At 42.6% G+C, this 26,635-nt stretch overlaps 2 protein-coding genes across 9 annotated transcripts in view; both read right to left on the reverse strand.

The window, feature by feature from the left end:
- Nucleotides 1–563: 563 nt before the first annotated feature.
- On the reverse strand, nt 564–10,809 carry DHRS11 (dehydrogenase/reductase 11). Its single transcript, XM_060646601.3, is given in 7 exon segments — nt 564–725; nt 957–1,023; nt 1,218–1,310; nt 1,931–2,060; nt 2,460–2,554; nt 5,577–5,786; nt 8,180–10,809. Coding segments are annotated over 7 exon segments (1,113 nt in total). The 5' UTR covers nt 8,537–10,809; the 3' UTR covers nt 564.
- A 123-nt stretch (nt 10,810–10,932) lies between these two features.
- Nucleotides 10,933–26,635, reverse strand: part of GGNBP2 (gametogenetin binding protein 2) — a 34,035-nt gene continuing 18,332 nt past the window's right edge. For 5 of the 8 annotated variants that reach the window (XM_060646592.2, XM_060646591.2, XM_060646590.3 and 2 more), the window contains exons 6-15: nt 26,482–26,607; nt 26,276–26,389; nt 19,263–19,472; nt 17,761–17,935; nt 15,862–16,056; nt 13,920–14,067; nt 13,508–13,633; nt 13,277–13,425; nt 12,497–12,745; nt 10,933–11,174 (exon numbers count right to left, since the gene is read on the reverse strand). In XM_060646592.2, the coding sequence (XP_060502575.1) occupies nt 10,971–11,174; nt 12,497–12,745; nt 13,277–13,425; nt 13,508–13,633; nt 13,920–14,067; nt 15,862–16,056; nt 17,761–17,935; nt 19,263–19,472; nt 26,276–26,389; nt 26,482–26,607 (1,696 nt within the window). In that variant the 3' untranslated portion in view covers nt 10,933–10,970. The remainder of the gene's footprint in view (nt 11,175–12,496; nt 12,746–13,276; nt 13,426–13,507; nt 13,634–13,919; nt 14,068–15,861; nt 16,057–17,760; nt 17,936–19,262; nt 19,473–26,275; nt 26,390–26,481; nt 26,608–26,635) is intronic. The other 3 variants (XM_060646594.2, XM_060646595.2, XM_060646596.2) reach the window with 3 other exon arrangements.

Below are 26,635 nucleotides of genomic sequence, written 5' to 3' on the forward strand. Positions count from 1 at the left end.
CCAAACCCACATCTGCTACCTAAGGTAATCCATACTCCAGGAGTGATGCCCCAAAGCGCCCACCTTCCCACTCACCTGGAAGAAATTCTGAGGCACAACCACCCCTGATCACAGAAAAGGAGAAAGAACAGAAAGATACTCCTAAAGCCAAGGTAGGTTGTTGCAATTTTTCTTTTTTAATTATCACAGTGAAACCCAGTTGGGAGGCAGGGCCTGATATTCAGCTGCCATAGTCAGTGTGGAGTGATGACCCCACTGGGAGCAGAGAAGCCAAGCCTGGGCTGGAGAACTGGGGTGGGTGAAGAGAAGAGGCAATGGGGGCAGTAGGGCAGGGAGAGGAGGAAGCCTAGGGCCTTGGATAGCTATTCAGATAGAAGGTGAGGGCTTCTCTCTGCCCCCTCCTCCTTGAGGTACAGGGGTTGGGGTACAAGAAGATAGGGGGAAGCCCCCCTTTTGGCCACAGTTCCTTCCCCAGGTCAAAAGGAAGAGACCAAAGAGAGCACACAAAGGCCAAGGAGCCCAAGAAGCGGACCAATAATTAACCAAATTACCTGTTAACCAAAGTTAACAGGTAAAACAATTGGGGACACCTAACCTCCTCTCCCCAGCCCACTGTTCATATTTGTGGTGGACATAATTTGATAAGACATAAAAACTTCCAAAAATTTGTAGCCCCTGGTGGGTTGGAGAGAGGAAGCAGAATCCAGGAGTCTGGAAATCAACACCTAAAATCCAGAGGCAGGAGTCAAGCCGTGAGGCGTGGGGACGGAAGACAGAACTCCCCACAGGAAACTAGATCACCTACTCCATGGGCCTCATCTGGATGTCTCCAATCTGCTGGAAGGCACAAGGCTTGAGGCAGACAGGATGCTCTCCCCACCCGCTAGGCCTCCCTGCTGTCCTCCTCTGGGATGGCTGGGCTCTTCCAGGAGGTGGCCAGTCAAGGCCAGACTCACCTGGACACGTGGAAGGGTGCTTGAGGACATAGATGACAGCCTCAGCCACATCTTCAGGTTTGAGACACTGGAGAGTATGAGAGGGATGGTGAGGGCAGAGTGAACCTCCCACCTCTGACGTCCTCTCCAACATCTTCATCCCTACCCCAACCCTCCAGGAGGCATGACAGGCTGGCTAGAAGAGTGTGGTCTAAAGGCCAGGGTTCCCTCTGCATTCACTTAGGGAGTGAGTGGCTCACTGGCCTCAGAGTGAGGCCTCACCTTTATGCATTCATAGATGGCAGCTGCCTTCTCAGGGTCCTTGTTGTGGAGTTTGAAGGAGAATTGTGTCTTCGCCACTTCTGGAGAGATGCACTGGACCAACAGAGAGGGCCTGCTCAGGAGCTGAGCTGAGCCCTGCCTCCATCCCAGTCAGAAGCTAGGCTTAGGGGAGAGGCAGGATGGAAAACATGGGGGCCCCCCTGCTTCACAGTGATGGCTGCCCAATGTCCAGCAGCCACCTCCTCCTCCCAAAGCTGCCACTAGCAATGATCACAATGACACCTACCACCTATGGAGCCCTTCTCAGGTAAGTGTTTTACAAAATGGTGTCCCTTAAGACTTCATCACTGGGTCAGTATCACCATCTCCATTTTACAAATGAGTAAGGCTGAGGCTTGGAGGGGTTAAGTGAGTTGCCCAAGGTCATGTGACCTTCCAGGGAAGAGCCCAGAGTCTGGGTTTACAGCCACGGTTTCCCACAGCCCCTGCTCTCCCTCAGTCTCACCTACTGTGTTCCCTTCTGGTCAGCCCCCTCCCATCTCAAAGTCAGTGACCTGAAGTTCAAAGGGCTACTCAGGGTCATGCAAGCAGCAGCAGAGCCCAGGAGCTCTGTGCCCCTCACACTCCCAGCAGGGCATCCTGAACAGTATGAGTGTGGGGTGCGGAAGGCCTGTGCCTACCCTGTCCCCACCAGGGCCAGGCCTCACCCTCACTGTGGCTCAAATGTGGGTCTGGGCCTCCCGAAGCTCTTGCCTCAGTCCCTTTGTCAGTGTGGTGATGGCATACTTGGTAGCACTATAGAAATGGATCACAGAGTGGGGTGACACTTGGTGACCAGACATGCTGGGTGGAAGAAAGGAGAGGAAAGAAGAGAGTGAAGCTGCTGATGGACCAGCAGTGCCCCCTGCTGGACCAGTCAGCCCCACCACCTAGATGCTGCAGGAAAGCCGTCTCAAGGGGACCTCTTTACAGGCCATCCTGGTGGCCCACTGATGTAGCTCCAGCAATTCAAGCAGCTCCTGTAAGTCCTGCTCTTCCTAGAAGTCCAACTAGGGGCTGGCACTTGATATACACTATTCTTTCTCTCGCCATAATTGTGCCATTTGGCTGTTAACTGGGTATTAAGTCCCTATTTCACCACCAATGAAACTGATGTCCAAAGAGGTCAAATGAACGCAACAGATCACTCAGCTTGGAGGGTGAGTGATGATCTGAGCTTTAGCCCTTGTCCACCTGCCTCACCTGTTGATATTAATGATGTGCCTGTCATCCACCTTCCATTCCTTCATGGACTGGTAGGCTTCCCGAGTGCAGATGCTGAGGGCCAGCATGTTCACCTGCAGGCCGGGGAGGGCAGTGGGGTATCTCTAGCTTGGGCCCATCTGAGCAGGTAATAGAGCCACAGAGCCCGTCCAGGGGAGTGGCATTCCAAAACAGTGTCCAGGTCCTACCAGAGACCAACAATGGTTCCAGGGTACCTTGCCTTAGGTGCCTCTCCCCCTAAAGCCACCAGCCCCAGCAGTGCTAATTCCTCTCCCCAGGTAACCTCCGCCTCCAAGATTCTGTAAACAGCAGTGGGAAACTCCGAAACTCATCCATGACCCAGGAACCCTCCCTGTCTTGGATGTCTCCTCTACAAACAACAGAACCTCTGCCTTAGAGAACTATCTCCTTTTCTTCCTCAAATACCCTCTCCTCTCTTATCTGGGCCAGCTTCCCTGGCCTTGCTCTCTAAAAAGCCTAAAATCCAGGGCGCCTGGGTGGCTCAGTCAGTTAAGCGTCTGACTTCAGCTCAGGTCATGATCTAGTGGTTTGTGAGTTCGAGCCCTGCATGGGGGACTGCACTGACAGCTCAGAGCCTGGAGCCTGCTTCAGATTCTGTGTCTCCCTCTCTCTTTGCCCCTCCCCCACTCACACTCTGTGTCTCTCTCTCTCTCTCTCTCTCTCAAAAATAATAAAAAAATTAAAATAAAGATAAAAAGCCTAAAATCCTTCCAAAATGGCTTTAAAAATCTCTCTCCTTGGTGTGCCTGCGTGGCTCAGTAGGTTAAACATCTGACTCTTGATTTCAGCTCAGGTCATGATCTCACAGTTTGTGTGTTCAAGCCCAAACGTGGGGCTCTGTGCTGACAGTGCAGGGCCTGCTTGGGATTCTCTGTCTCCCTCTCTCTCTGCCCCTCCTCCCTCCCCTGTTTGCCTGTGTTCTCTCTCTCTCAAAATAAACATTTAAAAAAAATAAATAAATAGTGGCTCAGTCAGTTAAGTGTCTGATTCTTGGTTTTGACTCAGGTCATGGTCTCATGGTTCATGAGTTCCAGCCTCACACTGGGGTGGGTGCTGACAGCTGGGGGCCTGCTTGGGATTCTCCGTCTCTCTCTCTCTGCCCCTCCCTCACTCATGCGAGCACGCTCTCTCTCGCTCTCTCTCTCTCCCCTAATAAATAAGCTTTAAAAAAAAGAAACCTTTAAATAAATAAATAAATTAATTAATTAAAAAAAAATCTCTCTCCTCAAGTATAGACCCTAGCCTCTCTCTGCCTTACTCAGCTACTCTCTGCTCCTTTCCTATCTCCTCCCTTAAGACTATAAGTAGAGAAGGCCTGCCCTTCCTTCCTTCCATGCCTTCCTCTAGACTCTGTTCCATCTACAAGATTAGGCACAGAGACTCTTTATGGGGGTGGGGTAGCTGGTCAGAAGATGGCAGGGGAACTCCTAAGCACATGGGGGCTTTCTGCCTTCCTTGGCCTCTGCCAGAGGTGACCCAAAATCCCCACCCTTCATGGAACAAAGGCCTGAAGAAGTATCTCAGCTCCAAAGCTCCTGCCAAGCCACACTCCTGCCCCATGAGGACAAGCACAGATAAAGCTTTCAGCAGGTCCTCAAGTCTCTCCTCCTGAGAAGAGACAAGACCAGCCAGGACATTAGATGTTTCTCTTTATCAGGTGTCAGAGCCAGGCATCAGGACAGAACACCCTCGCCATGAACCTGCCTCAGCATTCATAGCAGAAGGACACGAGGACCTTTTTCTGGCCCGCTTAGCAATGTGTATTTATGAGGCAGAAAACTCAACTCTGAGGACAGATGGAATAAGAGGAACAGGTCCCTGAGACCAGGGGAGTGATTCTCCTAAGGCTGGTGGGGTGGAGGGTGGAGATGTCTCAGAAGACGATCCTAATAGAATTACATAGTGTTGAAGCTGGAAAGGGCCTTAGGGACTCAATATATTATGTCCCTCATTTTACAGATGTGCAAGATCTCAGATCTCCCAGAAGGCTGTCTGAGGGCAGGGGTAGTGCTTCATTTTCACTGTTCACTGTTTCAATGTTCATTGTTCATTTCTAGGCCCAAGCAACTTTTAGGTGCTAAATCGATTGTGGGAAAAAGATCCATCCCATGTACACACTGTTTTCAACTTCTCAGGATACTTTTATACCCTAATATTGCCCCATAATATAGTCTAGAAGTTGAAAACCCATGTCCTGAAGGCTGTGTTTGGTCTGTACAAAGTTTTAAAACATTTGTAATTCACTCCCAATGTGCACTGGAAGCTTTCATTCCTTCAAAAAATATCTATTGAGTGTTTATGGGCTGAGGCCATAACAGAGAATAAACCAGACAAAAATCCTTGCCCTTGTGGAGCTGAGGTTTTGGTAAATGGGAGGGGTAGGATGTCACATAAAAACCCAGGCTCTCCACTCCTCTCAAAGAAATGGTAAGATCTGGCCACACTGGATCCATAGTGCTCCACAGCAGGGATGCTGGATTTCAGCAGCCACCCTTGTACTTGGCCATGTGCTCTCCCACTTACTGTAGACTCCCCTGACTCACCTCACTCATTTAGCTATTTACCTGGCCCCAGGGGATACTGGGGTTTGTGGCCCCAGATATTGATGTGTGTTCACCCCAATTAAATGTGACAAGGCTGATAGAGAATAACCACCTGCCTGAAGCCACACCATGACTGGCAGGGCTGGGTGAGAACCTCATCTCCTGTCTCTTGTTTCCTTTTCTTGTAAGACCATGTTCTCAAGCACTCAGCACGGTGCCAGCACATGGGAACATTCAATAAATAGCAGTTCTCTTCCCTACCAGTCTTTCTTCCAGTAGAAGGAAATCAGCCTGGACTTTAAGAACTGCCCCTTTAAGGGACTCAGAGGAAAGAAGAATGGAAAAGATATGGCCATTCATCCACTCACTATGCCTCTGGTAGGGAAAGAAGCAAGGGGAGAGTCAAGGTGCCCCAGTTATGAAGCCAAAGTTCCCTCCTGTTACATGTCCTATCCTGAGCAGCCCTCTGGTTCACAAAGCCCTGGCTCCCCATTCTCCTCCCAACCCCCCACTCCAGGTCTGTAGCCCTTACATTGAACATGTCCTTCCAGCTGCTGGTGTTGCCTGAGAGCAGAGTGTCAGGCCGGGCCAAGCCAGCATTGTTGATGCAGATGTCCACACCACTGTGCTGAGAGCAGACAGCCAAGAACGTGGAGAGGATGTCCTCCTCGCTGGACAGATCACATCTGTGGGGGATCAAAGTCCTGGGGTAGCCTATACTCTTAAATTTGGCAGCCAGCTCCTATGAAACCCAACAAGGGGCTAACTGGGGTGAGTGGCTCCCACACCTTCCCACCCAGAGACAGTCTTCTTCTGCTGTCACCACTCAGAGAACTCTCTCCTTTGACAGTCACCTTCCAGCCATATAGTTGTTGGGACTACTTGTCCTCTTTGATCAAAGTCCAGGGGATAAGAGCACTCCCTGAGTGAGGGGGAGTATGGGAATGGAGTTGAAATCGTCAATGGAAGACTCTCACAATAAACTTGAATCTTCATTTCTGAGAAGAGAGTAGGGAGCCAGCGGTCCAAGGCATAGCATGATCTCCATCTCTTCTGCCTCTCCTCCAACAGGAACCCCTTCTCTGCTCATAGGTAAGCTACACCTCTCACCCCACCCCCTGCTTCTTCCACCAGCACCAGGAATCACTGAGCTGATTATGCCAGGATTCTCTCCCCTCCCCTTGCCTCATCTAGCTCCTTCCAGAGGGCTTATGTCTGAACAGTCACCCTCCCTCCACAGAATGCAGCCAGTTGGCTCTCAGATTGGGCCCAACTGCCAGTCTCCCCTTGCCCTACCTATAGGAAAGGTCAGGAAGTCAGGACAGATTCTTTCTCTCTGTCCCACAGTGTACCATACTCTACCCCAAAATTTCTTGAGATATGATGAAGCAAGTTAGGTGGCAGATGACACTGGGAAGCCTTAGTGTATCGACAGGGACCTCAGCACACGGAGGAGCCCTGAGATGGAAAGACCTGAGAATACAGAGCCACTGGGAGGTGGTTGTGAGGGATGCAGACATTCAGAAGCAGAAAGAAACCAAGCTCCATGGCCTTAGAGGCCAGTGAGTGGGCATCTGAGCCTCATAAAGGTGACTGTACATGTACAGGAGGGAGAGAGTTGGGTGGTAGGGGGTGCCCTAGAGAAAGGCCAGCTTGGGCCAGTTGCCTTGGCCTGGAACCCTTCCCTCCCCGCCAAGTCAAGATGGGAATAAAGGGCTGGCTCAGGTGACCTAGGAAACTCTTTTCTGCTTTAACTTTCCAAGAGTTCAAAAGGTATGGTCCTCTGGGACTTAGAAGGCCCCCTTTACCCAATTTCACCTATTCACAACGACCTCAGGAAATAGGGCTTCTCTCTGTCGGAGGCCAGAACTCAAACTCTGTTTTAGTATCAATTAATAAAAGCAAACTAGGCACAAGGAAGCCTGGGATTCTCCCCTCCCCTGGCATGCAACTTGTCCCTTCCACCTCCAGACTCAAATCCCTGCAAGAAAGCCAGAATGAAGGGCCTGGGGACATCTTTCTCCCTGTCGCTGCCTTCTCTTTGTCCCACCTGTCCTCATCTATCTTCAGAAATGACCTGAAACCATGTCAGTCCCCTCACAGAACAGGCATTTCCCCCTCATTAAAAGAGTCATCTTGGGGCTGAGTGAACAGCCTGAGGATCCCCCTTGAAGCTCAGGGACCCCCTTTCCTGGTGCAGGGATTTTGAACAATGGTGGAAGATAAAGCCCTGCAGCTAATCGCTAGCCCAAACCCTGAGAGTGATCTTGTCAGGTGCAAATCCAAAGATGACCTATGATGAAAATTTCCCATCTTCTTCCTTCCTGTTACAACATGGCCAACTTCATTTTTCTTTGAGCTCTTGTTGCTCACAACTTGGGGCTCCCAACCCTAGTTTAAGAGAAAAACCAGTAGTTCCAGTTCCGTATTGCTTTGTCCCCTCAGGGCTTACATAGTCAATGCCCTATTTCACCCACTCAGTCCCACCCAAGACAGTGCAATTGGAGAAAGGTCGATCTGTAAATATCCCATTGGTCTGTTAGGCCCATTTGGTAAGGGTTAACCCTCAAATTGGGGGTTGGGGAAGGAGAGGGTGAGTTTCTTCTGAAAAGCTCTATTCCCACCCCAACCCCACCCTCCGTGCTGGGTGAAAAATTATCATGATCAAAACCTCTAGCTCCTGTTCATCTGGCTGGCCAGCCACTTTGGTTGTCTTTGTGGGCTTAGTCTGTGGACTAGAGGAAACAATCTAGTAGCCAATTTAGCCACTGAGGCCAGAAAGCTTTCTTTCCTTCTCCCTGGCTGCCTAGCTAGCCCTGATCTCTGGCTTCCCTTTTCCTCAGCCGACCTGGGCAGGCAGATAGGCACGGAGAAATATGCCAAGGAGTTGGTACACTGGAGTAGAGGCTGTTAGGAGTAGGGTCTCCTTAAAAGAAGGGACTTCATGAAAGGGAAGGTAGAGGCCTGCCCTACTAGGCATCTCATCCCTCATAGTCTGATCCGGTTGCAAATGGCCTTAGGGGAGCAGCAAGTGGGGGCAGCGTCGCAGCCTAGGTCAGACCACTCCGCCTCCCGGACCGTACACCAGCGGAAACAACGCCTCCCAGAAGGTTCCTCTCCCCGGCGGACGCTTACCTCGATGTTGCTCACGGGGCGGGCACAACCCACTACCTTCAGTCCCTGCTGGACGAGGGCCCGGGCCACAGCCGCGCCGATGCCCCCCGAAGCTCCTGTCACCAGTGCCAGCCGGTGACGCCACTGCTCCATGCCGGTCCTGGCCATGGTCCCCAGCCGCCCGCCCACCTCGCTCCGCGATACGGACATTTGGATCGCGGAGCTCCTCCCGGGTCGCAAGGGCTCGGACGCATTTTGGTCACCACCGCGGCCACCGTTGCCGATCTGCGCCCCCTGGGAGCCGCGCCTGAACCTGCCTCCATTCTGCCCGGCCCCGGGCTGGGGCTCCACCCTCCGCTTCTCTGCGACCCACCACATCTAGCGGGAATCAGTCGCGGCCTTCCCGCCTCTTCCGGCCCCGCCCCATGCCTGACGGGAGGTGGGAAACTGTGCTTTCCTCTGTGCCGGCGGGTGCAGAGGGTTCCCGGGTGGCCTGTGGTCCTGCTTTGGTGAGCTCTTCCCTTAGGGGCAGGGAAACCGAGGTTTAGGGGGGGCTTGCTCCAGGCCCGAGGCCGTTCGTATTCTTGCCCCCTTGTTCAGTCTCCCCTCCCAGTTCCTGACCCCTATGGCAAGAAGGAGAAATTACAGGCTCTTAAGGTGACTCCAATGCCCGCCCTCTGGCTGATGCGAAGGATTCAGCCTAGAAAAGGCTGAGTGCCTCAGCTATCATCCCTGAGTTACCCTCTCAACCCTACCTGATCCCTTGGCTTTACTAGAATGACAACTCAAGGTTAAAAATGGAAACACCCTCCAGTACACGTGTTAGGGGATTGTATCCCTACTGGCCTACTGTCTCCAACTGTCCTAGACCCTCCCACTCCCAGTTAAAAAATATATCACTGTGTACCAAAGATTAAAAGCAAAAGCTAACATTTACTGAATGCTGTGTAATTGGCACTTCTAAGCACTTTAAATATGTTAGCATATGCACATAAACTCTTTAAGATACTACATATTAGGCTTCATTTTGTAAGTGACTGAGACAGAAAGGGGTAAAGCATGGTTTGGACTTTAAGCCATGCAGTCTTAGGTCCAGGGGATGTGCTCCTAAACTGCCTTCATTCCATTCTGCCTTTTGTCTCTTCTTGGGTTGTTGGTTTTGCTCTCTGACCACTCAGGATGTTCCATCAAAACTCTGAAAACTGCCTTACATCTGCATCCTTAATATAGCTATCTTCCAAAGAAAAACACATCTCTGCATAACTGCTGGAATCCCTCCACTGCAAGCAATGGCATAAGCAGTATGTGAGGCTGGTTTATTCATTCACCAAGTACTCATGTGTTTGGCCCAAGGATAAAGATTAAAACAAAATAAAACCAGTCCTTGCTTTTAGGGATCTCAGGAGAAAACTTGACGGCAACAAGTGGTTAAGAAAGGTTTGAGCTCAGAGCCAAGGGCTCTGGGGGGCCCTTAGTCATTTTTTATGGATTCCAGGATGAAAGTAAACAAAGGCCAGAGAGGAGTCATGACTCATTTTTACCTCTGCCCCATCCCTATGCAACACTTAGATTTGAAAAGACAACTGAAGAGGTATATCAAAGAAATGCCACCAACTATAAAAATTAAATCTAAGCTTTTGCTGTTGCCCACCTGAAATCTGATTAAGTGGTACACAGCCCATAAAATTCACTGCATCCCCACTGCACAGAGGTATTGACTGTCCCACTACTTGCCTGCTGCCCACCAATATTATCAACATTGAGACACAAAGCTCTGAGCACATGTGTTTATCGAACTATTGACTCAACCTTTTAAATGGCAGCCAAGTGCTATTCCTGGGGGAATCTCTTCTCTCCTTCAGTACTCACAGTTCATGAAAGCAGTAAACTGTAATGCCACAGTGACTTTATTGTTGGAAACCAGATAAGGAGCATGCACTTATGGACCACAACGTGGTTAGCTCTAGGCGCAGTCTTTTGGTCCCAGGTCTACATGCTAAAGTAATTACTTTTCAGACAACCCTTGGTTGAAATTCTGCCAAGTTCTGTTTTCATTCTTCCAGTTCAGTATGAATCTCTGAATTTAAGGCACTTTATGTTAAGTGATACCAGGGAATTTTAAATAATAGCAATTAATCTCATGAGAAAGATGCTAGCCAGTATTTAAGGGTATTGCAGCAAATTTATTCTTTCAAAACAAAAGATTGAAAACTGCTTTTCTCAGCTCTAGTCAAGGGAAGAGTTTTGTCCTCAACAATTTGTATCTCTATCCTCATTTGCTCTTCATCCTAACATCAACACTGGTCAAATACCAAGTTCAGAAGTGGCAAATATTAAAATACTGCCACACATTAAGTAGAAACATGTACACCAATTTTTACTATGCATATTAATAAATATTCTTTATTTTAAATTTTGCACATTGCGCTTTAACATTACATCCAAACATTTTGCAAGTGGATGTCTACTTTGTAAAACCATATATTCAGCTCATTGTCATTTCTGTACAGAAGTATAAGTACAACATTACTTTTTGCCACTAAGTTGCTTTAGTAAGTCTCACAGGAAGAGAAACATTTAATGAAAAGAGATGGCTTAAATCATATGGCAGGCCTGCGCAGCACGCAACTAAAGACACAAGCCTGAAGAAAGAACTAATGAGGTTACCTCCACCGTCTCCCAAAACAAGAAAGAATCACATTGATTTAAAATTTTGCCATAAGTCACTAAATTAAGAGTTTTTTTTTTTTGAAAGAGAAGGCGCAGTAGTCATCTTGAGTGTTTCATTGAAAGACAGAGCTATTTTATTTATTTAATTTGCTCCAGCCGTTGTCAACCAGCCACTACAGATGGGCCTCTTGTGATCATTTAAGCGGCAGTATTTATTAAATTTCTCCTTCAGATGCTGTCGGTATTGTTCTCTATTGCTGTAGAAAGACTGGTTATTAGCCATAAATGACTGTATTTCATCTTGTGAGATAAAGATTTCCTCATCTGAAGTACATTCAGACTCATCCTGCAAATTAAAGCAGTAGTTAAGATTATGACTTAAATTAAGAATGCAAAATGCTATGCTGATGGAGGACAGCTAAAAATTCAGGCAAACTAGCCTTTTAATTTCAATTCAGTCACATGAAGTCTTTCATCGAACTGTTTACAGAACAAGCATAATGTCACTCCATCTTAGAAAGTACAAAGTAAGAATAAAATCCAACTTAACTCAGTTTGAAACTCTGGATCTATAATTTGTCTTAGAAGACCTATGAGCCTAAAAGACTCCCAACCTTTGCCTTAGAAAATGACTAATTAGATAACTAGACTTTAAATAAAAACTTGAGGGGCACCTGGGTGGCTCAGTCTTAAGGCTAAGCATCCGATTTCAGCTCAGGTGATGATCTTGCGGTTTGTGAGTTTGAGCCCCACGTTGGGCTCTATGCTGACAGCTCAGAGCCTGGAGCCTGCTTCGGATTCTGTGTTTCCCTCTCTCCCTGACCCTCCCTCTGCTCGCACTCTCTCAAAAAAATAAACTTTAAAAAATAATAGAAACTTAAAATTAAAAAAATAACAATGTTTCTGATTACAGCAAAACAAACGACTAACTAGAGATGGTTACAACTAGTTACCAAATTTTAAATAACCAGACTGATGTGATTAACTGGATGGTCCTGTGTTGAAACTTTTATCTCTACAAATTAAGTAAAATAAAACCTTTTTAAAATTTAAGAAACTTAACCACCACGTAAAAAACAAAAACAAAAAAAAAAACTATTCTAAAGGATTTGTTTCCACTGGGAGCCTAACTATTAAAGAGAATATACCACCCTTCTCTTTCCTTCCCCCTCCTCTAAGCCCCACACAAACTACGTACTGGGTTGCTTGGAATCAGGCATAATTCGTGTAAAGTACCAAGACTTACAGTCAATCTTAAAAGATTTTGCAAGTTTAGTTATGCTTTTATCCTACATGAACCTAAAGAAAGTAAAAAGTGGGCTCTAGTTCAGATTCTACATTTTTTCCTGGTATGGAAGGCTGGACACCATAAGCTGCCACTCAGAAAGGCAGTTTGCTTACAATAACCCTCTTCAAGGAGGCAGACTCCTGGACACAATGCTAACTCTATCCCTTTTTCCCAACTATTCTCTTCTCTTCTACAAAGGAGGACAAGGAAATGTGCTGTAGAGCAGCTGCATAAACCACGTGTGGAAGAGCAGAAATGAAAAGACCAAAAATAATGAAAGACTGACCTTAATTTCTTAAAAGCTTCCCCAACTCCTAGCTTTAAATTCTCAAATATTGTCCCCTCCCACATCTACCAATCAATAAGATATCCTTACTTACAAGGAGTTCAACTAAGCTCTTGGCACCTTTTCCACAATCAGGACCAAATGATGGCTCTACAGGTTCTGCAAACTGTGGTACATTTTTCCTATGCTCAAACCAAGGCAGTGGCTGCCCACCCTTTTCAGGACTGCAACAGCTTTCAGGATGTGCATCTTTGGTCTTGTCGCGGTGAAACACTGTGTGCACGGTATTTCCTGAGGTCTCTCGATTACCTGGATCTGTAATACAGCTTCCAAGCTTTTGGATCTGAAACCAAGCAAAGGATTACCCAGGTAAAAAGGCAGGGAATAAGAGCAATTATTCCTTAGAGAAAGAAAAAAAGGCCCTGATAGTGTGTTAAGTTTTTAGAAGGAATACTGAACAACAGCAGCAATTGGCACTTAGTAGGCACTTACTACATACCAGATGCTATGTTAACCCATCGATATAATCTCTTTCATCTTCACAGAACTTAATCTGATAAGGACTATTAATTTCCTTCCAGATGGGAAAACTATAAGATCAAGCAAACTGCTCAAGATTACACAGCTAATCCATTTAAAAGTATTATGAAAAGAATGAACTGGATTTATGACTCACATAGATTACTGGACAAGTGACCGCATCAGACAGACACACACACACACAAATCACAAGATGAGCAGCCAACAGAACTGCATTCTAAAGGTACTCATTCTAAAATAATAAATACCAGAAACTAAGCTGCAGACTTGCCACTCCAAAGAAAATAGGTTGTTCTCCCCTCAACTGCAAAGGTTTAAGAACTCTGATACTTACATGTTCATCACATTTCAACATCTTACTTTTCTTTTTCTTCTTTTTATTTTTTCCTTTGGTGTTGTTCTCTTCAGAATTTGCCCAACATTCAACACAACTATCACCATCATCTTCTTTGTCTTCACAGTGATGAACACAGGAGTCGTCACCTGAAGAAATCAATAATCTCTTACTTATGTGCTTTAATCAGCCATGTAGTAGAAATAATTGGGAAGCTTAATCTGAACCTACCGTGTTCATCGTGATTACAAATGCCTTCAGTGCAAGCAACATCCGAACCCTCCCGAGAACCTGTTTCACTCCCTTCCATACTAGATGAATATCCACAATCACTACCATTACAGTGTGGTGATAAGCCTGAAAATAAATTGGTTGAGACTTATAGTTAACATACCAACAAAGAATGAACCAACTGGAGACAACATAAAAATTTCAAAATTGATAGACAGTAGAAAGTAAACTAAATAATGAAAATATGATGAGGGGTTTATAGTTTTTTGTTTTTGTCAAATAATAACAAATACCATAAAGAAAAAAGAAGTATTAAGTGTCAAAGTTATAGGATCTCTAAAACCTCTTCCATTTAAGAGGAAGAAAGAATAAACTTAAGACTTAATTTTAAGAAGAAACTGTATTTAGTTACCTTTCTTTATTTTAGGGGACCCCAAAAGATTGCCGCTGCTAGGACAGGTACATGATGTGTTTTCGTTGGTAACAATTACTTCTACACAACTATTACCATCTTCGGTGCTGCCACAGGCTTTGCAGCTGTTTTCTATGAAGTCTGTTTCCTTTAAGGGTCAACATTGAGAGACGGTAAAAAGTCTTACCTTCATATGGTTACATTTACTTTCCTTAACATCAACCAATTAAATAGGAGTTAGGAGGTTACCAACTGAAAAAATTATTCTCATGAAAAATCACTAACCCGCATTAAGACTATGAAACAACTAAAAGCAAATTAAGAGTTAATCGTATCAGGAAAATTTAGGAGGGAAGTTCCCAAAGTGTAGTTTGCTGATCCCAGGGATTCCCTAGATCAAAACTATTTTCATCAGAATACTAATATGTCACTTGCCTTTTTCACATATTGACACTTACACTGATGATACGAAAGCAATGGTGGGAAAAGTTGCTGGTACTTTCGCACAAATCACAGCAGTGGCAATCACACTGTACTAACAGTGTATTTTTTACTTGTCCAGCACTTTCAGGAAATAGATACTTCACTTATGAAAGTCTTCGATGAAGCAGTAAAAATATTTTTTAAGTATCAGCTCATGAGTAGATGTCTGACAAATAGGAAGGATGCTTAAAGCACTTTTGCTGCATACCAAAATACAATGGCTGTCTCAAGGAAAAGCACTTGAAGCTTGTTTGAGTTACAAGCTGAACTAGCTGTTTTTTATCCTGGAACATAAATTTTGCTTGAAAGAAGAGACAAACTTTGGTTATTCAGACTTGGGTATTTAAAAGCCATTCTCTCAGAAATGAAGTCAGCCCATCACCTCAAGGAAAACAATGGACGGTATTTGTTGTGATAAAACTCAAACTTTCAAACTACACTCAGAATTTTGAAAACTTGTATAAACAAGCAGAATGTGCCTGAAGCTTCCCAATACTTAAAGACCCTTCTGATGAGATCAGTAGTGGTTTTAACACGATTATGTGATAATATATGTAATGAAATGTCAGTATCTGGCAAGGTCTGCATAACTCAGTAAACCAGTAACTTTCAAATGACCAATTCATGATGTTACAAAATCATGCATGAGTTAAAGATCCATTCAAAGTGCAAGACTGACTAGTGGATTTTAATTTAACTGAGTTACGAAAAGGTCATTCACAGGTGCCAGGTTCCACATTGTAACTAATCTTTAAGAAACTACCACTTGTTGAACTGTAATGCCAAAGAATATCCACAACTATCTGAAAAAGTTTATATTAAAATACTCCTTCCTTTTTTGTGTGAGGCCAGACTTTCTTCAAATGTTTCAACCAAGCAACATATGGAAATAGACTGAATGCAGAAGCAGATATGAGAATCCATCTGATTCCTTTTAAACCAAATATTTAGAAGATCTGCAAAAATATAAAATAATGCCACCTTTCTCACTTCTTTTTGTTTTGGAACAGTTTTCAAAAAATGTTATTCATGTTAACATATAATGGGCTTATTATTTTTTAAAAAGAATTAACGATTTAAAATTTCTCCATTTTAATTTCTAATACAATAAATGTTGTATGTATAATCTACATGAACAAAAAGCACACCGAGCACTGTAATTTTTAAAAATTCCAAGGGGTCCTGAGACCAAAAAGAACTGCTCTAGGTCATACATGGACTTAACTTTCCATATTTGGACTTTGATCTAACAACATACTAAGATCAGGTAAAAAGATAATCACTGAATATTATAAAACAAACACAAGACATTAAAATTTTTGGCTGTACCAATTATAGTAGGAAAAAAGCCAATATACAAGCTGCAGCTCCTCATATTCTGGAAAAGCATAGTAAAAATGCCAAAAATCTAGCAAAAAGCAATACTACATATTTATGAATCAAAATTAAGGAATACTACCTTCTCTTGGCTTACTTCCTTTTCATCTGCTGCTTGTAAAGGAGTAGGAATATCACATACACATTTATTTTTTCGTCTGTTCTTCCGTTTCTGGCGTTTCTTTTCTTGCTTGAGTTCTCTTACTCGTTCCTCCTCTGAAAACTCTTCACAAAGTTGTTCCAATCGGCTAATACCCTGTACTTTTTCCACAGTCATCTATTATAAAAACAAAGTTGAGAATGAATACTGGTCAAAACTACCTTTACTTTCCTTGGAAATTCTCAATTGCTAATTTTAAATGATACCACACACACAAATAATTCATGTTGCAATTTACCAGAGCATTCCTACAAAGAATCTTAAATTTTAATGCTTTATTTATTTAATGTTTATTTATTTGAGAGAGCACGAGTGAGCACAAGTAGGGGAGGGGCAGAGAGAGAAGACAGAGAAAATCCCAAGCAGTCTCTGTGCCATTTGCACAAAGCCTGACATGGGGCTTGATCCCATGACCCCATGAAATCATGACCTGAGACAAAATCAAGAGTTGGATGCTTAACCGAATGAGCCACCCAGGTGTCCCTAAATTTTAATACTTTATTTTTTTAAGTTTATTTATTTTGAGAAAGAGAGAGAGCATGAACAGGGGGAGGGCAGAGAGAGGGAGAGAGAGAGAATCCCAAGCAGGTTCTGCGACATCAGCACGGAGCCCGATGCAGGGCTCGAACCCACAAACTGAGATCACGACCTGAGCAGAAATCAAGAGTCTGACGCTTAACTGATCGAGCCACCTAGATGCCCCTAAATTTTAACACTTTAAATGATGACAACTTAAAATCTACAGGAAGTGAATATACCACCAATCCCTACAGGGAAGGCAGACTTATTACACACACTCCTCTTCCAAACCAGCAATATTCTAGTTTCAAATTTCAATTCCAACACAGCAAACACATTTCTTAACACAACAGAAGACTATTTAACCTGATTAGATGATCTAGTTTCTGAAGTCACAAACATATAAAAAGAAAAGAAAAAAAAAGCGTTCAGCAAGAACTAGTACAAATCTCCTCAGACTCCCCAGAACAATGTTTAAAGTTCACAGATGGGCTTCTGAAAAAAAAGGTTTATAGCTTTCATATAATTCACAAAAGGGATCCGTGACCCAGTTAAAGGGTTACAACCATGCCTCAGAATATAACAAGATGTTCACTAGCCAAAATTTTATGTGCTACAGAGAACTGGGGGGGGTGCGGGGGGGGGGGGGGTGGGGAAGGTTACCAAATCACAAACACCAAACCCAAAACCAGCACTATAAAGAGGCTACTGGATATCAGCAGACAAACTGAGACTCACGAATTAAGTCTCAAATTTACTCTGGGTTGCTTTTACCTTTTCATTAGCTATACTTCATAGCAACATGCTGCTAAATAATCAACTTCAGTTTTCCACTCTGAGAAAGTCTAAATATCAAAGCTGGCAGAATAACAGGATTAAAATCAAAGAAAATCCACAAACTTTTTTTTTTTTTATGTTTTTTAACGTTTATTCATTTTTGAGAAAGAGAAGCACAGCATAAGCAGAGGAGGGGCAGAGAGAGAGGGAGGGAGACACAGAATCCGAAGCAGGCTCCAGACTCTGAGCTGTCAGCATAGGGCCCGACGCAGGGCTCAAACTCATGGACTGCGAGATGATGACCTGAGCCAAAGTCGGAATCTTAACTGACTGAGCCACCCAGGCACCCCCAAAATCCACAAACTTAAATTCTAATTCCCTTCCCCTAAATCCACCCCCAAATCCATGCCAGTATCAGTGAATCACAGCCCTCTGAGGCAAAATCAGACTGCTAGCTTATATTAACATTCAGTCCAATAACCTAACCAAGCAATCTTAGACAATGAAGCAGGTCACTATTCTTACCTCAAAACTCTTGCGCAAAGCATCAACACCAAGATAGAAAAGCATCTGCCATGTTTGCTCTTCTGCTCGTAGTTTTTGCCAGATTCGATGCAGTCTTTCATAAAGATGAATTCCCAAGCAGGTCAGAACTTCTTCTTGAGCTATATCTATTGTCTTAGCATGCCTTTCTCTTCGTCTGTAAAGGAGAATAAATCACACATAATTCCTAGTACCCTTTGCTGAAAGAGTAAAAGACAGATAAGAGGGTTCAGGGTTTATTTTTTATTTATTTATTTATTTATTTAAAAAAAAATTTTTTTTTTAACATTTATTTATTTTTGAGACAGAGAGAGACAGAGCATGAACGGGGGAGGGGCAGAGAGAGAAGGAGACACAGAATCGGAAGCAGGCTCCAGGCTCTGAGCCATCAGCCCAGAGCCTGACATGGGGCTCGAACTCACGGACCGCGAGATCGTGACCTGAGCCGAAGTCGGATGCTTAACCGACTGAGCCACCCAGGCGCCCCAAGAGGGTTCAGGGTTTAAACACAATTTGCATACCTGGTAAGAAGTCAGTTATACATTCAAATTAAATGTACATAAAAACACACCAGCATACATGTACATAACCAATGAGAAATACACATGCAGGCAGAACTCAGTCCTAATATTGCTAAAAATAAGATAATTCAGGAACTGGGGCTCTAAAGAGATGGTTTTTGGGCACAAGAAGTCTAATATAATGTGTCCAGCTCATAGGAGGCATGATAGCTCCTTCACCTTCCAATTATAACAAATGCCTATTTGGGTTTTGTAGGTTTCTTTTTTTTGAGGAGTAATGGATAAAGGCAGTGCGAAAGTGATTCAATCATGGACAAAAGCCCTCTAGGCTAGTTTTCAGTAGTAGGGTTCACAGAACTTCACTGGTAAGTCTTTGTGTTCTATGTGCCTAGCACAAAATAGGCACTCAAATGAGAGCTGATACACAAAACACAAAACAAAATGGGTTCATTTTATTCTATGAACCTTTTCTGATTTTATTTTCACAAAAAAGCCAGAGATAAAATTTTAGGTTCCTATATAATTCAGTGATAACATACACAATTCATTAATTACATTCAGTAAAATATTTAACACTTTGCTGCAAAGACCTCTTCCTATGCAAAAACCATCATAATGAACAAAATTTAGATATGGAAATGCATGGATGGAGGGGGAAAAAAAATCCCTTGAATCATTTTCAAGTGAAAATGATAATCTATAATGATGAAAGCCAAAAAAAAAAAAAAAAAAAGCCTGTCTACTTCAAGCAACAAGGAGCAGAGGACTGAAATGAACACCACAGAACACTTTCTATTTTTATTCAGTCAATTAAGAAATGCAGATTTTAAAGAAAGCAAACTCTTTACAAGCACACCTGAATTTATACATATATATGTACTGATGCAAAAGGTGATGGAAATAAAACTTTCAGTAATAAAATGAAGCAAAGCGCTAGATAGCCCATTCTAGCAAATTACATACTCATACCCTCCTGCGAACTCTGGCTCAGCACGACCCAAAAGATGTGCAATGAAGTCTGTTTCACAGCAAACATGTATGTGCCGTTCATGTGGACAGCACCGCAAACCTTCATAAAGTGCAGCACAGTAGCCCTTCTCTTTGCTGCAATCAAGTTCACCAATAAGGATATTGTATGCTCGGAGAACTTTATTTTTGCAATCAGTGCAAAACCTGTTGAAAAGAAATACTTCAAAATTAAGAAAAGGCTGCATAATTATTCCGTAAAGCATGTAACAGTGTACTAGACAATAACACTCCCCTCCCATATGGCGCATTAAAAAAAATCCTCCAAACACACATTTAAAACATACACGTGTAAGATATATACAATTTTAGGGATTACAGAGTACAGCTAGATTTCCATTTGCAAATGATTTTTATTTTTTTAAATGTCTATTTTGAAGGGGGGGAGGAAAAGACAGACATGAGCGGGGGAGGGGCAGAGAGAGGGGGGAAAAAGAATCCCAAACAGGCTTCAAACTGTCAGCACAGAGTCCAATGTGGGGCTCAGTCTCACATCACAAACCTCAAGATCATGACCTGAGCCAAAATCAAGAGTCGGATGCTTAACCGACTGAGTCACCCAGGCACCCTTGCAAATGATTTTTTTAAATACTTATTTATTTTTGAGAGGGAGAAAGAAAGAGAGAGAGAGGGAGAGAGGGAGGAAGGGAGGGAGGGGCAGAGAGGGAGAGAGAATCTTGAGCATGCTCCACACTGTCAGTGCAGAGCCCGACATGGGGCTTTAACTCACAAACCCTTAGATCATGAACTGAGCTGAAATAGAGAGTCTGACGCTTAACCGACTGAGCCACCCAGGCACCCGTTTGCAAATGATTTTTTAAAGTTTTTTTTAATGTTTATTTATTTTATTTTAGAGAGAGATACAGCGCAAGCAGGAGAGGGACAGAGAGAGGGGGAGACACAGAATGGAAGCAGGCTCCAGGCTCTGAGCTGTCAAACCCACAGATTGTAAGATCATGACCTGAGCTGAAGTCGGGTGCTCAACCGACTGAGCCACCCAGGCGCCCTGCAAATGATTTTTAAACAAGAGAGACACCCGGACCTAAAAGAATGAGGCAGATATACACTGTTTGTTCATAACATACATTTCCAGAAAATAGTTGCCAAGGACTAGCATATCACTTCCTCAAGAGCAATTCATACAGGTCAGAAATAAAACAAGAAGCTACAAACCAATGACTCAAAGAATCACTCTCCCTTCAGCCTCTGAAAATAGTTGCTATCTTCAGTCAGTAAAATTTGATTTGAAATTCTGCTACAACATTTTAACACCTCATTAGCTAATAAGCATTGGGAAGAGGGTGGGGGCAAAAAGAATAGGAAAGTGGCACATGGAGTTTTAGTTACTAATAATTTCCAAAAGGTCAAATTCCTTCTTTTTTTTTTTTTTAATTTTTTAATGTTTATTTATTTTTGAAAGAGACAGAGTGTGAGCAGGGGAGGGGCAGAGACAGAGGGAGACACAGAATTGAAGCAGGGTCCAGGCTCTGAGCTGTCAGTACAGAGCCCAATGCAGGGCTCGAACTCACAAACTGCGAGATCAAGACCTGAGCCAAAGTCAGACACTTAACTGACTGAGCCACCCAGGCACCCCATTTCCTTCTTTTTTTAAAAAACTTATTTATTCTGATAGAGACAGAAAGAGCACGAGCAGGAGGGGCAGAGAGAGAGGGAGGATACAAAGCAAGCTGCATGCTGTCAGCACAGAGCTGACCTGAGTCAAAATCAAGAGTCAGACACTCAACAGACTGAGCCACCCATATTTCTGAAGAAAAAAGTATGTTCTTAATACACAATCATAATATTGACAACATACACATAAAAATGTGGTCTAGGGGCACGCACCTAGGTGGCTCAGTTGGTTGAGTGTCTGACTCCTGATATTGGCACAAGTTGTGATCCTGTGCATTTGAGATTGAACTCTATGTTGAACATGGAGCCTGCTTGGGATTCCCCCACCCCAATTAACAAACATTTATTTAAAATGTGGTCTAAACTTAAGTGTTTATAATGTGGCAAAAGTGTAGAAGAGAAAAAAAAAAGGTGTACAAGACAGTGTGAATGTAGAAGATGATGACATTTTCTTTTAGAAACCAAACATTATTTAATCAGAAAGGAAAAAATAGAGCCTTGTTTCTTTATCTTTGATTTCCTGAATAAGAAAGAACTTGGTCAGGTTAAAAAAAAAAAAAAAAAAAAAAAAAGGCCAGGCTGCCTCTCTGGGAAGATCAGCTGTAGTGGAATGAAGAAATTTTGATCTCTTTAAATTCATCTCCCTAGGTGACTTCTATTCCCATGGCTTCAGCCAACATGTGTGCCTCTCACCTCTACAGCTCTTGTTCAAGTCTCTGCCCTTGCCTCAGGGCCAAACTCATACTGAAAAAGGGGGGACATCACAGATATGTAATAGGCAACAAGTTAAACTCCCTGTCCGATACTAAGGGCGACACTGTTCCCTTCTAAACTTGTTGAGAACGCCACCATTCAGTCACCCAGGAAGAAAACCTTAGTTAACTACCAACTTCTCCTCAGGTCCTCTTTTAGGGGTGGAGCCAAAATGGCATCAAGTATTATTATTATTTTTAGTATTTTTAAAAATGTTTATTTATTTTGAGAGAGATTGCAAGTAGGGGAGGGGCAGAGAGAGGGAGAGAAAGGGAATCCCAAGAGCAGAGCCTGACCTGGGGCTCAAACTCACAAACCATGAGATCATGACCCAAGCGGAAGTCAAGAGTGGCACTTAACTGAGCCACCCAGGCACACCAGTATTATTTCTTACATCTCTCATCAGCCCCTTCTTTCTGATCCCCCCTGCCCTGTCTTAAACTGCCTAGATAATTCTTTAAAAAGCTTCCTGACTTCCCCGCTTGCATTTTTTCTAGCTCCAATGCATCTCTCGTAACAAAATTTTTAAAACAAATCTGATTATCTCACTCTCAGCTTCAAGACCCCTCCCGTCTATAAATAAAGTTCCAACTCCTTATTATTAAGCCCTTCAGTGACTTCCTCTCTTACCCCACCTATTTCCAGATTTATTTCCCAAGACTCCCATCTCCCTCATGCTTCTCCCAGTCTACCCTGCCTTTCTGTACATACTGTACAGACAATGGACTACTTTTGAACATAGCTTATGTGTCCTTACTTTAGTCTTTTTTTCTTCTGCTTCCTCCCCACTCCTCTCCACATCCTTCTCCATTTGCCTAAATCATGCCCATCCTTAAAGAAGCCCTCTGTAATTCCCATAACTAGAATTAGCCTTCCTCTGTGTTCCCATATTTGTGATTTATTCTTCTTACTGTATTTACCCTCACAATGCCATGCAGTTGTTTGATACACACATCTTTCTAAGTATGCTTCTTGAAATGAATAGATGTTAAAATAGAAGCTCTAAGTCCACTTAGTAAACACAGGCAATAATGTTGACAAGTCAAATCGCACTTTCATTAATGCTCCAAAAACACTGAAATATACAAAAATTAACACAAAATAGACTATAGCCTAAATATTAAGATCTGAAATTACAAAACTCCTAGAAGAAAACACAGGAAGAAAAAAAAATTTTTTTTAATTTTTTCAAATGTTTATTTTTGAGAGAGAGACAGAGTGTGAGCAGGGGAGGTGCAGAGAGAGGAGACACAGAATCCGAAGCAGGCTCCAGGCTTTGAGCTGTCAGCACAGAGCCCGACGTGGGGCTTGAACTCATGGACTGTGAGATCATGACCTGAGCTGAAGCCAGATGCTCAACCGACTGAGCCACCCAGGCGCCCTGAAAAAAATTTTTTTTTAATGTTCATTTATTTTGAGAGAGAGAGAGTGTGTGTGTGTGTATGTGTGAGAGAGAGCGAGAGAGAGAGCAAGAGACAGCATGTGCGAGTGGGGGAGGAGGAGAGAGGGAGAGAATCCAAGCAGGCTCTGTCCACACTGTCAGCGCAGAGTTGGACATGAAGCTTGTTTCACAAACTGTGAGATCATGAACTGAGCCAAAATCAGAGTCGGGCACTTAACGGACTAAACCACACAGGTGCCCCACCCCCAAATTTCATATTGAATAGGTGATGATTTTTTGGATATGACATCAAAAGCACAGCAAACAGACAAATGAGACTATATCCAACTTAAAAGCTTCTGTGTAGCAAAGGAAACAAGAGAGTCAAAGACAACCACAGAGAAAGTATTTGCAAACAGGGCACCTGGGTGGCTCAGTCGGTTAAATGTCTGACTTCGCTCAGGTCATGATCTCACGGTTTGTGAGTTCAAGCTCATGTCAGGCTCTGTGCTGACAGCTCAGAGCCTGGAGCCTGCTTCAGATTCTGTGTCTCCCTCTCTCTGCCCCTCCCCCGCTCATGCTCTGTCTCTCTCTGTCTCAAAAATAAACACTAAAAGAAATTTTTTTTAGAAAATATTTCCAAACCACATACTGGATAAGGGGTGAATATCTAGAATGTATAAGAACTCCTACAACTCAGTAATAACAACAAAAAAATTAAATACTGGGCAAAAGACATGAATAGACATTTCTCCTGATATACAAATGGCTAACAAGCACATGAAAAGTTGTTCAACATCACTAATCATTAGGGAAATGCAAATCACAACCACACAATACTACCTTACACCCATTAGTATGGCCACTCCAAAAAAATAAGAAACATGTGTTAGCAAAGATGTGGAGACACTGGAACCCTTGCACACTACACTGCTGCTGAAATTGTAAAATAGTGCTGTCAATAATAGCAAACAGTATAGCATTTCCTCAAAAAATTAAAAACAGAACTATCATATGACCTGGTAATCCCATTTTTGAGTATATATCCAAAAGAACTGAAAACAGGATCTCAAAGAGCTATTTCTACACTCATGTTCATTGTATCATTATTAGAAATAGCTAAGATACAGGGGCAACAACCTAAATGCCACTTAATGTTCACTTAAAAACTGTTTAAGAGTCAATTTGTGGTGTTTTGTTTTTTTTTTTAACCACAATTAAAAAAGTCTTCCCCTTGAGGGAGAGAATAGACTTAAATGCAGAAATAACAAACACTTCCATGTTTTCAGGTTATAAAAGATTTTCAGGTAAATGAATGGTTTTTCAGGTAAATAAATGATTAAATGTCATTCAGCAGCAATAATAAAACTTGAAATATTTCTCCCATATTTTACTGCTTTAAATTCTCATAGTTGATTAATGTATGTATGCATATAACCATAGTTAATACAAGCAAAGAGCAATTTAAAAATACTATATGGTAGCTGTAAGAATGAAAGTGACTTTTCCCGTTTTCAAAAGTAACCTTGCACATAAATGTAAAAAACATTTTAAGGCAGAGGTTTCACAGTTTCTTAACACCTCATTTCTAATAAAATGGCTAGTGTTATCAAATCTTATCAAATCTTCTGTGTTACCAAATCTTCTGAGCACGTTATAGTGTTCAGAAAAGTCCACTAAATAGAACTGCCAAAAAAAGTACATTATTTAGACATTTAGAAATCATTCTCAACTGATTCTACACATCTCAAAACTCAAACTGTACCTAAAACAAGAACTAGATACAGAGGAATAAGAACTTGCAAATCTTGCATGCAAACATTCACTAATGTGCTTACACTATGTACCAGATACTGTTCTAAGTAAGCCTCACTATGTATCATCTGTCCCCATGACAAATTTAATCCTACAATTAATTAAGTACTATCATTATTTTTGTCTTAAGAAAAAAACTGAGGGACAGAAAAGTCAAGTAACTTGTACAAAGTTATAATCAGTATAACCCAGGATTCAAAGCAATCTCTCTTAATTGTACTTTTCCCCACCCTTCAGATATTTATAAAACAGACTCCACCTTCTTCTAGACAAAATACTGCCATCCAGATACAGGAAATATATACAACCGTTACAGGAAACTCCAAAAGATTAGTTCTAATAACTAGTAATATACCACCCCAAAAAGCTATCTTTTGGATGGACCAATTAATATTTAATGATCAATTCATATTGAAAGAAAGACTCTAATATGGACCTATATATTTAAGTATGTTTTGTGTCTATATAATCCCTCTCCTGCAAAACTCCAAATATTTGACATATTCTCTACTCTCTTGGGTATAATCAAGCAAAAAGGCAAATTCACAAGAAATATTGTAAGTGAAAAAACACCCTAGTATGTAGGTTAAGCCATTACCTCATTGCCATATAAACACCAGTCTTATTGATAAATGCCAGTTTTTTATCATTTACATTTAATTATATATATATATATATCTCAGGTCAAAAAACACACAACCATACACCATACATGTGACAAATTTATCTTAAAAGAGTACAACTCCCCCCAAGAACACCATCTCTAGATGGTTCCCTTACCAGTTTCCTTTCCTACTGCACTCTCCCTCCCTACGCATTTCCAAATGTTAATGACACTTAGAAAATTCCTTTGTAAAGTAGTATTCTAAAAAGAAAAATCTGAAGTTACTTTTTTAGTACATGAAGCACACAAATTCCAGCTCTACTTTTAGGTCTTGACAAATAATTATAGAAGAAATAATTCAAAATATTACTAAATGAAAGCTGCTAAATTAAACTTTGATTTTTAAAATGACAACATGAAATGCTTCTATCATAAAAACAAGGAATACTAGAGTTTCCAAAGTGGTTAAGTACACTTTACTCAATTAGGCACACTTTACTGGCTTGGAACTAACAGGCCAATAAAATTTAAAAGTAAAAATTACAGAAAGAGGAGATGCTGGTTCAACATAAGAAGGCTAACATAACACTAAGAGGCATCCCATAAAGGAACTGCTTACCCTAACATTAAGCTCTGCTTAGTACCACGTATTAATGGGAAGACTGAAGTGATATTATATGAAGAGGTGACAGGTCAATTTGGATGACCAGAGGGCATTAAAGCACCTTCCAACTATACTGTGATGACCTAAAGGTCAAGACTTACCTGTGTTTTCGCAGGTATGTTTCTAGTGTTTCTAAGAGACAACTAGAGTCAATTAAAACTACTTCATCCCTGCATTCTTGGGACATTAGTTCCCAGACGTCCATCCAACAACCTCTGCAGAAAGAAACAAGTATTAGTGAAAAGGAGGAATATATAAGGGTAAAACATTTAAAAAAAAGGCAGAGTAAAGGATTGCTTGATTTTACCTGGCTGTTCCCTGGAAAGGTCCATAATGGAAAATGATCCTACACTTGCTGTCCTTCCTGTGGTCTTCACTACTTCTCTTATCTGTACTTAACTTCTCTGAACTGACACTGCTACTGCTCCCTTCACTGTAGTACAGTATAGTACAAAGCTTAG

The sequence above is a fragment of the Panthera onca genome, chromosome E1 (genome assembly GCF_046562875.1).
Source record: "Panthera onca isolate mPanOnc1 chromosome E1, mPanOnc1 haplotype 2, whole genome shotgun sequence".
Taxonomy (NCBI): domain Eukaryota; kingdom Metazoa; phylum Chordata; class Mammalia; order Carnivora; family Felidae; genus Panthera; species Panthera onca.